Here is a 13370-nt window from a genome sequence, read left to right on the forward strand (position 1 = left end):
GGGCCACAGGGCTAGAGAAACCCAGGCCCCTCAGATGGCATTCCTGGGTCCACCTCCCTCCCAGGGGCCATCTGGCGCCAGCTAAGAAGGTGCAGAGTCAGATTAGAGAAGCCTAGGGCTGGATTTCCAGAGAAACCGATGTCGTTAAGAAGCCTCACTTCTTCCTAGGAAGACTGGCCTCACCCTGGGTTCACCCGCCACCCCTTGGCAACAGTCCCCAGGCAGCCCCCTCAGGGCTCCAGAGAGAAACCCCACCCTAGGAGAGCCTGGGGTGGGGGCTGCAGAGAGGAGGCAGAGCCCTGGGCCCCCAGTGCAGGCTCGAGCTGCTCCTGGGGAGGCTGGCACGGGACAGGCAGGACCAAAGGGTAGGGACAGCTCCGCCAGTCCCATCCAAGGGGGTCCGAGGGGGCTACTTGGATCCTGCTGAGGCTGTGTCCCCCGATGAGGCCCCTGCTGCCCCCCACCCCCTCCCACAGGGCCCTCTGATGCCCGTGGCACCCCCAGCAGGTGTGGCTCCCAGGGAGAGGTCCTTGGCCACGGGAGGCTGTCTGAGCCCCAGGGATGCCTCTAAGGCCAGTGGCTCTCCGGGGGTGCGTCTCCAGGGAGACGGGGAGCGAAGCCCCTGCCTCTGGAGGGCGGGGTGGGGACACCAAGTGCAGCCTGGGTGCCCACGGCCGTCCCCCCGCAGGAACCAGGACCACCTGCGCCATGGGGCTGTCCCGGAAAGAGCAGGTCTTCTTGGCCATACTGGGGGCCTCGGGGGTCTCGGGCCTCACTGCACTCATTCTCCTCCTGGTGGAGGCCACCAGCGTGCTCCTGCCCACAGACATCAAGGTGCGTCCCCGCCAGCAGGGGAGGCCGGGCTCGGTCCACAGGTATTGCCTCCCACTTATCCCACTGTCTCCCCAGTTTGGCATCGTGTTTGATGCGGGCTCCTCCCACACGTCCCTCTTCCTGTATCAGTGGCCGGCGGACAAGGAGAATGGCACTGGTGTGGTCAGCCAGGCCCTGGCCTGCCAGGTGGAAGGTTAGTGGGCAGTTCTGCAGCCCGGTGCTGGGATCTGCCTGTTGTTGCCTGGCTGGGATTTCCCAGATGCATAGAAAGGGTTTGGAGAGGTTCAATGACGGCCGAGGTCCCGGTGAGCAGTCAGATTCTCATGGCCTGGCCTGGATCTGCCCAGCGTCTGCTGCCTCCGGCCCTGACCCTCTCTGGCCCCTGGTGCTCCCCACCCTGGCACCATGTGGGGCTGGCGGCCGAGGCTGGTAGCTACGAGGGTCCTGCACTCCAGGATCTTGAGAGGGGAAAACAGGAGGCCCCAAATTTCTTTCCTGTGGGCTCTGGTAACAAATTACCACAAGTTGGGGGTTAAAACAATAGCACCTTCTTAGCATTCTAGAAGTCTGAAAACAAGGTCTGGACAGGGCCGCACCCCTCCAGAGGCTCTGGGTTAGGGTCCTTCCTGCTTCCTCTAGCCTGAGCGCTCCACGCAGCCCTTGGCTGGTGGCCACACCAGGGGATCAGGAGGTGGTCACATCTTTGGGAGCTGCCTTTCAGCCCAGCCAGCCTGCGGGGTCTGGAGCTCTGTCCCCGGCTGCTGTTCCAGGGCCTGGAATCTCCTCCTACACTTCTGACCCTGCACAGGCTGGTGAGAGCCTGCAGGGCTGCCTGGAGGAGGCCCTGGTGCTGATCCCAGAGGCCCAGCATCGGAAAACACCCATGTTCTTGGGAGCCACGGCTGGCATGAGGTTGCTCAGGTGAGGCGGGCGCGGCCTTGGCACCCACAGGGCATGGCTGCAGAAGCCATGGTCTCAACCAGCGTGGCAGGCAGGGTGGGGCCGGGCCCAGGCTTTCAGCCAGCTCTAGCCCCTGGTCCTCTGTGCCCAGGCAGAAGAACAGCTCTCAGGCCCGGGACATCTTTGCAGCAGTCACCCAGGTCCTGGGCCAGTCTCCCGTGGACTTTTGGGGTGCCGAGCTCCTGGCTGGGCAGGACGAAGGTGCCTTTGGTTGGATCACTGTCAACTACGGCTTGGAGACGCTGGTCAAGGTGCCACAGGCAGCCCGAGGGTGGGAGCTGGTCTGTGAGGGGCTGGTGTCTGGGGCTGGCTGACCAGGGCGGGGTCCGGGTAGCTGCTCTGAGCTGAGTGGCCCCTTCTGTGCCCAGTACTCCTTCACTGGAGAATGGATCCAGCCTCCGGAGGAGACACTGGTGGGTGCCCTGGACATGGGGGGCGCCTCCACCCAGATCACCTTCGTGCCTGGGGGCCCTATCTTGGACAAGAGCACCCAGGCCGATTTTCGCCTCTACGGCTCCAACTACAGCGTCTACACTCACAGCTACCTCTGCTTTGGGCGGGACCAGATGCTGAACAGGCTCCTTGTGGGTCTGGTGCAGGTCAGCTGGCCCTGGGGAGGGTGCACGGGGCTGTGGGAACAGGGCTATGGGCACGGGGCTGGCATGGGTCATCTAGCCCCAGGAAGGGTGCACAGGGTATGGGTGTAGGGCTGGCGTGGGTCATCGGGCCATCGGGCCATCGGGAGGGTACACAGGGCTATGGGCATGGGGCTGGCGTGGGTCATCCAGCCCCGGGGAGGGTGCACAGGCTATGGGCGCGGGGCTGGCGTGGGTCATCCAGCCCCAGGGAGGGTGCACAGGGTGCACAGGGCTGCGGGTGTGGGGCTGGTGCTCAGGCCTTCCTGCCCTCTGCAGAGCCGCCCGGCTGCCCTACTCCGTCACCCATGCTACCTCAGTGGCTACCAGACCACACTGGCCCTGGCCCCACTGTATGAGTCACCCTGTGTCCACACCACAACCCCCCCGAGCCTCCCCCAGAACCTCACAGTCGAAGGGACAGGCAACCCTGGGGCCTGCGTCTCAGCCATCCGGGAACTTTTCAACTTCTCCAGCTGCCAGGGCCAGGAGGACTGTGCCTTCGACGGCATCTACCAGCCCCCGCTGAAGGGCAAGTTCTACGTGAGCTCCCACGCCGCCCCCACCAGGGGTCCTGGCTTCCTTGTGGGGCCCCAGGTGCCCGTCTGACTGCAGCAGACCCAGGAGGGGCCCAGGCTGGCTCTTGGGGGCTCAGGGAGCCCGGGTGGGGTGGGGATCTGACCCAGCGTAACCACAGTGAGGAACAGCCGCCTCCTTCTCGCCCAGGCCTTCTCCAACTTCTACCACACCTTCCACTTCCTGAACCTCACCTCCGGGCAGTCCCTGAGCACGGTCAACACCACCATCTGGGAGTTTTGCCAGAGGCCCTGGAAACTGGTGGGTGAGCCCTGGGTTCCCTGGCTGCAGCGAGGGTCCCTGAGGGCGCAGGGCTGCCCCAGGCAGGATGCTGGAGCCTCATTCTGGGCAGCGTGGCCGGCAGGGCCAGGGGAGGCACAGGCAGAGGACAGCTCTAGGCCGTGCCACTCCAGGTAGGAGGCTGTGGCCACAGCTGCGGCTGGGCCCAGTCTCTAGCCCGCCAAGAGCAGCCCGCACCATTTAACTGGTCAGTGGGGCCAGGGAGGGGCTCTCTACCACTGCCCAGCACCCTCTGGTTGTCTGGGTGTCAGGTTGGCCAGGGCAGATGGGGCGGTTCCCCCATGACGGAGGATCGGGGGCCCTCACCTGGTGCCTTGGCCTCCTGGGCCCCAGGTGGAGGCCAGCTACCCTGGGCAGGACCGCTGGCTGCGAGACTACTGTGCCTCAGGCCTGTACATCCTCACCCTCCTGCATGAGGGCTACAGGTTCAGCGAGGAGACCTGGCCCAGTCTCGAGTTCCGAAAGCAGGTCAGGTGACTGCCTCCTCTGGGTGCGGGCGGGTCATGGGCATGGGCGGGTCATGGCCCTGGGGTAGCTGCCCCGCAGCCCTGAGCAGCCGTGTGTCCTGCAGGCGGGCGGTGTGGACATTGGCTGGACACTGGGCTACATGCTGAACCTGACCGGGATGATCCCAGCCGACGCACCGGCTCAGTTGTGGGCAGTGAGCTATGGCGTCTGGGTGGCCAAAGTGGTGTTCATGGTGCTGACTCTGGTGGCGGTGGTGGGGGCTGCCTTGGTCCAGCTCTTCTGGTTGCAGGACTAGTGGGAGGCGGAGGTGGGCCCCCACAGAGCCCACAGGCAGCTGCGTCCCGGATGCTAGAGCCTTCCTGAGCCCTGAGCCTTGTGGGGCCTTGCTCTGTGGCTCTGCCCAAGGTCAGGTGACAGCCACCTCCAGGGCACCCTCGGGGTGGTGCTGTCCACAGAGCTGCGTGGCCTCCCCTCCCGGCGTCCCTGGCGCCCGCCCCCTCCCACACTGGGCTTCTAGGGCCTTGGTGCCTTCTGCACACAGGCCGCCAGGAATCATGGTGTCTCTAAGCTGTGTGACTGCAGGGCCACATACTGCCTGCAAAGGGGGCAAGACCACAGAGACACAGGGGTCCTGCTCCTGACAGGGCCTCAGGAAGGGTGGAGAGGGGCGGAGGGGAGAGAGCTGCCTCACCCGGACCCCCGCTCTGCCTGATGCTGCAGGAGTCCAGACCTGGGGGCTTCTCCTGGGCCAGCCCGGCCTCCCACACCCACTTGGAGGGTTACACTGCAGTGAGGGTTGTTTTTATTAAAAGCATCATGTACACAGCATTGCTAGGACTGATCTCCCTGCTGGGATCGGGGCAGGCGGCCGGGGGCTCCTGACATCCGAGGGCCAGCGGGGACCACGAAGCACTTGGGGAAGATGCCGATGCGGCCGTCACAGTGGCCCTCCAGCCATGCCTCGTCCACTGTAAGGGGGACGTTGGGCTCTGCAGGGCGCTACCCAAACATGGCACCCAGATGCCTCTGGGTGCCACGTCTGCTCATGGCACGGGCCAAGCCGTAAGCCCCCCACACCCCGGGCACCCCGGTGCTGCCTGGGAAGGGCCATGCCCACCCTACCTTCACACAGGACGTCCACCGTGTCCCCCTGTTGGAAGCCCAGGTCCTCTGGCCCCTGGGCTGAGTAGCCGTATTGGGCCACCACCTGGTAGAGGACCGGCCGGCCCCCAGCTCCCTGTGGCAGGAGAGTGGGCCGCAGGTTGGGCCGGGCACTGGGAGAAGGGGCGTCCACTGCCCTTCAGGGTGCTGCTGCCCTGCCCTCGGCTCACCCTGCACTGCAGCTGCAGCCCCCTGGGGCCGGCAGCCGCGTCCAGCCAGGCCCTCTGCAGCGACTCCTCCTCGGCGATGGGGACCCACTGCCCGTCCTCACCTGGGGCTTGGTAACTGCAAAGAGGTTTCTCAGAGGGTGGGGCCTGCAGGGAGGACGGTGACCTCTGCCACCCCCTCTTCCAGCAGCTGCCTCAGTCGGGGCGGTGCCCAGCGCAGAGTCCACCCCCACCCCTGCCCAGCTCCGCTGCAGCCAGCAGGGGCTTTCTGGCCCACCTGAGTTGCCCAAGCTGGGCCTGGTGAGGGAGGGCCTGGCCCAGCAGTGCCCGCAGGCTAGACAAGTCGGCTCCTCTTCGCGCCCTCAGGGCCACGGTGAAGGCGCACTGCACAGTGACAGTCACCAGGGGCTCAGAGTCCCCCGCACCTGTTCCCTGGGGCCAGGCAGGAGGGGGAGGGATGGCCACTGAGGCCCAGGGTCTGGTCAGGGCCGTCTTCGGGCCAAGGGGTGTGGGCAGAGACTGGGCAGGTGAGGGGAGCTTGCAAGCCTTGATTCTGAGGGATGGGGTTTGGCCTCGGCCTCCCTCAGGTGACTGGCAGGTGAAGGGTCTGGAGCCTCTTACCCCAGCACCCGCGGGGTCCTCACAGGGGCTGGGGTCAGGCCCCCCCGTTGCTGGCGGCCCTGCAGGACAGAGTAAGGACTGACACAGCCACTCCCACAGTGGGCCCTGTGGGTGGAGGGGCAGCCAGCATCTGTGCGACAGCAGCTTCCTCCCTCACCCGGGGACCCCAGTGCTGAGGACCCCCATACCTGGGGAGAGAGGAGCCTGTTTGCCAACTTGCTCCACCTGGGGCCTCTGCAAGAGAAGCACAGGCTGGGTGGGCCGGGGTGGTCAGGTGCTGGAGGCCGGTACTGTCCTAGCAGAGCCCACGGCAAGCGTGTGGCCTGTGTGCCCAGCCAGCGCCCAGTAGGCGGCCTGCCCACAGTCAGCTGCCTTAGGATGGGGCTGGGTCCCTGCAGGCCTAGAGGCTGCCTGTCACCAGGAAGGAGCACCGTGTCCCCCCAGGCCCACCGAGGTGGCAGCTCAAGGTGGGTGGGCTCCCCAGTGACCCCAGGAAGCTGAGGACCCAGTCCCTGGCCCCCAGCCTCTGTGTGGGCTGCACATTAACTGTGCACCCTGAGTTGAGCACCAAGGAGGGGACAAGTTCACCGCCTGTAAGTCACAAAGTCACAGCCTGGCACTGGCTGGACCCTGAGGGTCAGGTGGTGGTGGTGGTGGTGGTGTTTGAGATGGAATCTCGCTGTCGCCCAGGCTGCACTGCAGTGGCACAATCTCAGTTCACTACAAGCTTCACCTCCTGGATTCACACCATTCTCCTGCCTCAGCCTCCCGAGTAGCTGGGACTACAGGCGGCCGCCACCACGCCTGGCTAATTTTTTGTATTTTTAGTAGAGATGGGGTTTCACCGTGTTAGCCAGGCTGGTCTCGATCTCCTTACCTTGTGATCTGCCCGCCTCGGCCTCCCAAAGTGCTGGGAATACAGCGTGAGCCACCGCGCCCGGCCTTTTCTTTTCTTTCCTTTTTTTTTTTTTTTTTTTTTTTGAGATAGGATCTTGCTGTATCACCCAGGCCAGAGTGGAGTGGCACTGTCATGGCTCACTGCAGCCTCCACCTCCCAGGCTCAAGCGATCCTCCCACCTCAGCCTCCCACAGTGTTGGGACTACGGATAGGAGCCGGTGTGCCCTGGCCTCAATTGTAACTTACTAGATTTATCAGATGGTTGAAGTTGCCTTAGGTTAGGAAGGATGAGGGCTTAAAGGCCCATCATGGGAACTGGGCGAATAGTTCCAGACCCAGAGGGAATTGAGGGAAGCAGAGCTTGGAGGGCGCCCTTGCCTCTGGGATGCCACAGTTAAACTGGAAGTGGGCATCCGTAAAGAGAGAGTGCCGGGGCTGCTTCCTGACCACATCCTCAGATGCGCCCAGCATGAAATGCAGGTGCCTTCTCTGGGCCTCCTGAATCCTGCAGCAGAGCCCCTGCCCACGGCTGCCACCCTGGGAGCAGCTGGGTTCCTGCCTTCCTCCGCCTCTCCCTAGGTGCCAGGGGCGTCTGGGAGGACTGGGGAGATGGAGTCGCTGCTGGGCCTCCATGTGGGGGCGGGAGCCTTGGGGCCCCTCCAGAGCTGTCCTGCCTCCTGCCTGTCCCCAGCTGGATCACTCCTGGTCACTCCCACCCCAGTGGGAGGGGAGGGGCCATGGCCAGCCTGAGGTGGTCCTGGGGGCTGAGGGCCTGCAGGGCTGCCTGGATGTCTCCACTCTCTCCTCTCTCCAGGAGAGAGACACCACCTCTCTCCTGCCCTGATGGCCGGTGCCCTCTCGCCTCGGGCACAGCCAGGCACTCTCCCATCTGGCTGGGCTGCGCCAGGACCATGGGTGAGCCTGGCCCTGTCTACCCCGCAGTAAGCTGCTCCCTCCACCCTCGTGTTGGTTCCACTGTGGTCCCTGGTCCGCAGAGGCAGCAGAAGCACCGACCCCCAGCAGGGGAAGAGGCCCAGGCCTATGAACCTGCTCCTGGTAGGCAGTCGACGTGCAGCGGTCAGCACCGACCTCTGTCTCTGCATTGAGGGGGCCCCGGTGGGTGCCAGCTCTTGGGGAGTCCATGATTGGGGACCTGGGAAGAGGAGGGAGGCTCTCAGGCCCGGCCCATCTGAGTGCCCTCCTGTGCCCGGCCCGAGTGGTCCCACGGTGAGGGCCTCTGCCCGCAGGAAAGGGACGTGCTCGCAGGGCCCAGCTGGCCCCTCCGACCTGGCATCGAGGTTCGCTCCCAGTCCCTGTGGATACAAAGCAACAACCTCGCTCTGGTAAAGGGTCAGAGGCTGCCCTCCCTCCTCCCGAACTTTGAAGAGTGGTTTCCCCAGGTCTCACACAGGGATGGGATGGCCACCCCACACCTCCCATCAGAGGAACTTTGCGGCCCCAGGAGGGCTCCGAGCTTGTGCAGTGTTTTATTCCCACAAAGCTGGGTGAGGCCAGGCGGGGCCCGAGGGGCCGCACACCCACCTGTGGCTGCTGAGGGCGGACACCCCACCGCTGGTCATCGGGGATGGCAGAGGCCACCACCTGGTGGGGACAGGGGGGGCTCTGGGTCAGGGATCAGTGGCCCGGTGGTGGGGTCTGCTCCCTGAAGCCCGCCCCACCGCACCCGGCAGCTGTAAGTCCCGGGGGGCTGGGCGACAGCTGCCCACGCCCAGCCCTGGTCTGCCACCATGGAGGGAAATGTCTGACGGAAGGAAACATCTGCTGCAATATTAACTTACTTTTAGCATAACCTTTTTTTTTTTGAGACAAAGTCTCTCTCTGTCGCCCGGGCTGGAGTGCAGTAGCGCGATCTCAGCTCACTGCAAGCTCCGCCTCCTGGGTTCACGCCATTCTCCTGCCTCAGCCTCCCAAGTAGCTGGGACTACAGGCGCCACCGCCACGCCTGGCTAATTTTTTGCATTTTTAGTAGAGACAGGGTTTCACCGTGTTAGCCAGGATGGTCTCGATCTTCTGACCTCGTGATCCGCCCGCCTCGGCCTCCCAAAGTGCTGGGATTACAGGCCTGAGCCACTGAGCCCACGTTTAGCACAACTTTAAAAACATTTTTGTTTCTTATAAACAGCCCTCTACTGTGATATGCGGACTCTAAGTTGATGCATTAACACAGCTCAGAGCCCGGTTTCGTCCACCCCTAGGCCTCCCGCGCTGGGCAGCTGCACTGGGCCACACAGGGGTCGGCCTCCTCGGAGCAGTGCAGGCAACTGAGGGGGTGTGGTCAGTCAGGGGGCGTGACCAGTCAGGGGGCGTGGTCACTCAGGGCCGTGGCCAGCCAAGGGTGACCCAGTCTTCCTCCACCAGGAGTTCTTCTCCACGTTTCACCCCCTGCTTTTGGGGGTGAGCAGCTCCCCATTCCTGTGAGTCTAGGGGTGCTGCCTGGCCCTGACCCAAGTGTGGGTGTGACGTGGCCAAGACCGTGGGACTGCAGCCCCCGCCCCCGCGAGACCTTGCTATCTGTGGCAGGGACACAGGGACCTCCTCTGGGACCTCGTTATCTGTGGCAGGGACACAGGGACCCCCCCGGGACCTCGCTATCTGTGGCAGGGACACAGGGAGACACAAAGGCACAAAGGGACGCAGACAGACGCAGGGACTCTGGGAGGCTGCAAGGCTGTGGCTGTGGCCATGGCCCAGGCTGGGTGGGGGGTGGCACCCACAGGTTCCTTGTTGGGAGAGCTGGAGCCCCCTCCTATGCAGCTGGCTCTAGTGGGCTCTGCCTCCAAGTTGACAGCCCCATTTGGGGCACTGCCCCCCTGCCATGGGCGCCAGTTTGAGGATGGCTGTGGGCCCACTCTCTACCCTCCACTCTCTACCCTCCTGGCCTTTACGGTGGCCAGGACTGCACACCCCTCCTTCCCTGGGAACACAGTTCGAGGGCTCAGCACGGGCTGCAATGCCCCAGGACACCGTCCCCATCTTTACCTTGGCCTTGCCCAGGAAATCCACAGGCTGCAGGTGCTCCAGATGCCACCGGTGGGGCCGGAAGATCTCGCCCCTGGGAACCTGCCGTGGCGGCAGTGAGCCCTGTCTCTGGAGGGGGTGGGCATCCAGCACACGCAGATGGAGTGACCAACCAGGCCTGCAGCTGCAGGGCCCCTGCGCCTTGGAGCAGCAGGGGCCGCTTGGGCCCCCCGCCCCCTTCCCGCAGGCCACAGGAAGCCCCCGCCTGGCACCTGAAAGTGGACACTAGGGCCATCTCCCTCCAGAAGCTTCTTCGTCTCATGAAATTGGTCTTGAGGGGCTGTGGTAGGCACCAGCCCAAAACCATGACCGGGCTGGCACTCCTCACCTGCACTTGGTCCAGGGCTGAATCCAGGCTATTCAGGGACCCCTCTGGCCAGTTGGACATGGCCTCCCTTAGGCTGCCGGCCGCCTCTGTCCAGAGCCCCAGCTGGCACTGTGCCGACGCCACATTGTATAGCACCTGGGAGTGGGGCCAAGGTGATGGCAGGGGCCTGAATCCCCACCCAGACTCTCCCCACAACCTTCCCCCATCCAGCTCCTCCCTCAATCCTCCCACCCAGCCCCTCCCCCAATTCCTACACCCAGCTCCTCCCTCAATCCTCCTACCTGGCTCCTCCCCCATCCTCCCACTGGGCTCCTCTCCCAATCCTCCCACCCGTCCCCTCCCCCAGTTCCCCTACCCGGCCCCTCCCCTGCACCATTCTGTGTCCTGGGCTGGCGGGCCCCCACCTGACTTTAACCCTGGCTGCAGACCCACACTGGTGGGCTTTCCCGTCCAACTTTCCGTCCTAAGACAATGCTATTCCCAGAAGGCTTCAGGGCGGTGCGTTACCGGGGTCTGGTGGGGGGATCCTCTCAGTGCCCCTCCCTCAGTGCCAACACGTTCCAGGCAGCCAGGAAAGGGCTGGGGGTGCAGTAGAGGGTGGGCACAGCCCCCTGCCTGCTCTCTGCCCACCCAGCGGCCTTTCACCTCTGCCCTCCTCCTGGGTGGAGCCACCCCTGGTGGCCTGAAATGGCACAAAATGGTCCCTCCACCTCCACCGCCACCAGAATCTCCTGTGGGTCAAGGAGTGGCCAGGGGATTCCATGGCACCAAGAGCTTCGGGCAGAGGCGCTCCCCAGTCCACAGGGCCCTCCTGTGATGATGCCACCACCCGTGGACACCCCACAGCCAGCAGCACAGTGAGCCCTGCCCGGCCTCACCTCCCAGGCTTGCAGCTTGAACCGCAGGCCCAGCTGTGTGTAGTCGATGGCAGCGTGGCCCCTCAGCTGTGCCAGGGCCAGCTGGAAGTCAGACAGAGCCTCCTGGAACCTGTGGGTAGCCAGAGTCCCCTCAGCGGCACAGGGCAGAGACGGGGCTGGGGCTGGGCAGTTTTCACATCCAGCCCCGCTCCAGCACCCCCCAACACCTAGTTCCAAGGAGACCTGAAGGACGGCAGTGCAGTGCCTGTCTCCACACTCAGGTCTGGGTACCGTGGGCCAAGGGTCCATGCACGTGTGTGCTGAGTGGGTGTGGGGGTCACCGTGTGCTGGGGCTCCAGCATCTTCCCAGCTCAGACTCAGCTTCCTGGGCCCCTGCCTGCCCCCAAGCCTCTCTTCTGAACTGTGCAGAGCACCCTGGTTATTTCCCTCCCTCTTGGCAGGCCCCCCACCCCAAGGGGGCAACCCCTCCAAACTCTGAGCCTCCTTCCAAGCCTTGCTGGAGCTCCCCAGCGCCTGCCGGAAACGCTTCCCCTTCAGGCGGGCTTCCCGTGCCCATCTGAATGAGAGGCTGCCCCCAGAGGGGTCTAGGTGGTCATCCAGAAAGACAGAGTCCCACAGCCATCATCCCGAATGCTGGCTCCTCAGTCAAGGAAGAGATGGCTTTTGCGTTCATCTGCCTTTCTGAAAGGCAAAATATCTCGAGATCCCGGCTCTCTGGGCGACTGCATATGTGGTGGCCCCTGAAGCCTTTGATGGATCTTGTTAGAAGACGGGTTGTTCATCCTGGTGTTTTGATGACCAGTGATAAAGCCAGGTGCACACAATCACCATCCAGAGTCCACGCACGTACGTCTTCCCCCTTCTGACCTAGCTCCTCACGAGCACTGTCATCTGCTCGTAGCTGTCACACCCATGAACCTGTTGCTAGAGTGCATGAATTTGTGCTTGAAAAAATATGTATGTTGGCAGGGTGTGGTGGCTCAAGCCTGTAATCCCAGCACTTTGGGAGGCCGAGACGGGCGGATCACGAGGTCAGGAGATCAAGACCATCCTGGCTAACACGGTGAAACCCCGTCTCTACTAAAAAAATACAAAAAATTGGCCGGGCGTGGTGGTGGGCGCTTGTAGTCCCAGCTACCCGGGAGGCTGAGGCAGGAGAATCGCTTGAACCCAGGAGGCAGAGCTTACAGTGAGCTGAGATCCCGCCACTGCACTCCAGCCTGGGCGACAGAGTGAGACTCTGCCTCAAAATAATTTTTAAAAAGTAAATAAATATCTTTTACAGAATTTTATTTTTTCTAGAATTATATTTTTTGGGATTTTAGACTTCAAGGGTTTTGACATTCAGGATTGCAAGGCTTTCGGGACTGTGATCCACTTCCCCACAGAGCCTGCCCTCCTGGGATGGGGCCTTGGAGCATCAGGCAGAGAGGCTGAGGCAGGGCCTGGCCTGCAGTCCCGATGGTCTCCCTTCCCTCATTCCTCCTTTAGGAAGGGACATGGTGCAGAGGGCCCAGGTGAGCAGTGAGGACCCGACCACCTGTGTTCAAGGGTGGTGTTCAGCAGAGGTGAGGGCCACAGTCTCTGCCCAGGTTTCCCTGGAGCCAGGAACCATGGAGGAGGTGGTGGGCAAGAGGAGGGAGCAGGTGGAGAGGGAGGCGGGGGGAGTGCAGGAGTGGACTCTGCAGGGAGACAAAGGGCCGTCAGAGAAGGAACAAGGCACCCCTGTACTCACCTCGCCAGCTGGAAGTTGGCCAGTCCTCGCTGGAAGAAGCCAACCGCCATGCAGGTGTCCTTGGTCACGGCTTGGTCAAATGCCTGGGGACAAAAATGCCCACAGGATGCCAAGGTCTGTAACCTGGTCACACAGCATCACAGATACCGTGTGATCGGTGCCAGGGCCACAGAATCCCATCAGCCCCTCCTGCTCCTGTCCAGGGACCTTTGGAGGCTCCTGCCTAGGCAGGGCTGTTGCCTCAGGCTGCCACAGCCCACCCAACCCCAACCCGTCCAGGGTGCAAAGCCCACTGAGGTGCTGCTAAAACTGATTTGTTTACCGTGAGCACAAGGACAGAGGCTGGAAAAAAGTGTTCCAGTGTGTTAATAATAGTTACCTGGGGGGGTGGGGTTATACGAGACTTTTGTCTTTTAAAAATCTTTTTTTTTTTTTGAGACGGGGTCTCGCTCTGTCACCCAGGCTGGAGTGCAGCGGCTCGATCTCGGCTCACTGCTGCCTCCATCTCCGGGTTCAAGAGATTCTTGAACTCCTGATCTCAGGCGACCTTGGCTGTCACATACTGGAGATGAGATAACACAGCCCAGATCCCAGAGTCACCAGTTAAAGAACTGCATTACAGGCCAGGCATGTTAGCCCACACCTGTAATCCTAGCACTTTGGGAGGCCGAGGCAGGCGGATCACGAGGTTAGGAGTTCGAGACCAGCCTGGCCGACATGGTGAAAACCTGTCTCTACTAAAAATACAAAAATTAGCTGGGCATGGCGGT

The 13370-nt window shown here is 62.9% G+C and overlaps 2 protein-coding genes across 3 annotated transcripts; one reads left to right on the forward strand and one right to left on the reverse strand.

The window, feature by feature from the left end:
* The first annotated feature begins 689 nt into the window (after positions 1-689).
* ENTPD8 (ectonucleoside triphosphate diphosphohydrolase 8) lies at positions 690-4601 on the forward strand. Of its 2 annotated transcripts, XM_011957229.1 has the most exons (9): positions 690-834; positions 910-1027; positions 1605-1755; positions 1886-2045; positions 2163-2393; positions 2709-2972; positions 3156-3266; positions 3639-3773; positions 3877-4601. In XM_011957229.1, the coding sequence occupies exons 1-9, from the start codon at positions 709-711 to the stop codon at positions 4066-4068; spliced, it is 1488 nt and encodes a 495-aa protein (XP_011812619.1). In that variant the 5' UTR covers positions 690-708; the 3' UTR covers positions 4069-4601. The 2 variants fall into 2 exon arrangements, with proteins under 2 accessions (XP_011812619.1, XP_011812620.1); XM_011957230.1 differs by lacking the exon at positions 3156-3266.
* On the reverse strand, positions 4559-12680 carry NOXA1 (NADPH oxidase activator 1). The gene is made up of 13 exons (XM_011957228.1): positions 12601-12680; positions 10866-10974; positions 9988-10122; positions 9621-9728; positions 8163-8222; positions 7908-7933; positions 7668-7773; positions 5911-5956; positions 5723-5781; positions 5379-5533; positions 5105-5219; positions 4896-5010; positions 4559-4741 (listed from the first exon to the last, which is right to left on the reverse strand). Exons 1-13 carry the CDS (start codon positions 12648-12650, stop codon positions 4605-4607), a joined length of 1221 nt encoding a protein of 406 aa, XP_011812618.1. The 5' UTR covers positions 12651-12680; the 3' UTR covers positions 4559-4604.
* Between the last annotated feature and the right edge of the window lie 690 nt (positions 12681-13370).

The sequence above is a fragment of the Colobus angolensis genome, unplaced genomic scaffold (genome assembly GCF_000951035.1).
Source record: "Colobus angolensis palliatus isolate OR3802 unplaced genomic scaffold, Cang.pa_1.0 Scaffold44, whole genome shotgun sequence".
NCBI classification, from domain to species: domain Eukaryota; kingdom Metazoa; phylum Chordata; class Mammalia; order Primates; family Cercopithecidae; genus Colobus; species Colobus angolensis.

Bases quoted from the DNA above. Each gene is read 5' to 3' on its own strand.
- NOXA1 (XM_011957228.1), bottom strand. From the start codon at position 12,650: ATGGCGGTTGGCTTCTTCCAGCGAGGACTGGCCAACTTCCAGCTGGCG. The intron at 10,123-10,865 runs GTGAGGCCGGGC...CCCCACTCCCAG, and splicing joins TCAAGCTGCAAGCCTGGGAG to GTGCTATACAATGTGGCGTC. The intron at 5,782-5,910 runs GTATGGGGGTCC...TCTGTCCTGCAG, and splicing joins ACAGGCTCCTCTCTCCCCAG to GGCCGCCAGCAACGGGGGGG.
- ENTPD8 (XM_011957229.1), top strand. From the start codon at position 709: ATGGGGCTGTCCCGGAAAGAGCAGGTCTTCTTGGCCATACTGGGGGCC. The intron at 1,028-1,604 runs GTTAGTGGGCAG...CTGCTGTTCCAG, and splicing joins CCTGGCCTGCCAGGTGGAAG to GGCCTGGAATCTCCTCCTAC. The intron at 1,756-1,885 runs GTGAGGCGGGCG...CTCTGTGCCCAG, and splicing joins GCTGGCATGAGGTTGCTCAG to GCAGAAGAACAGCTCTCAGG.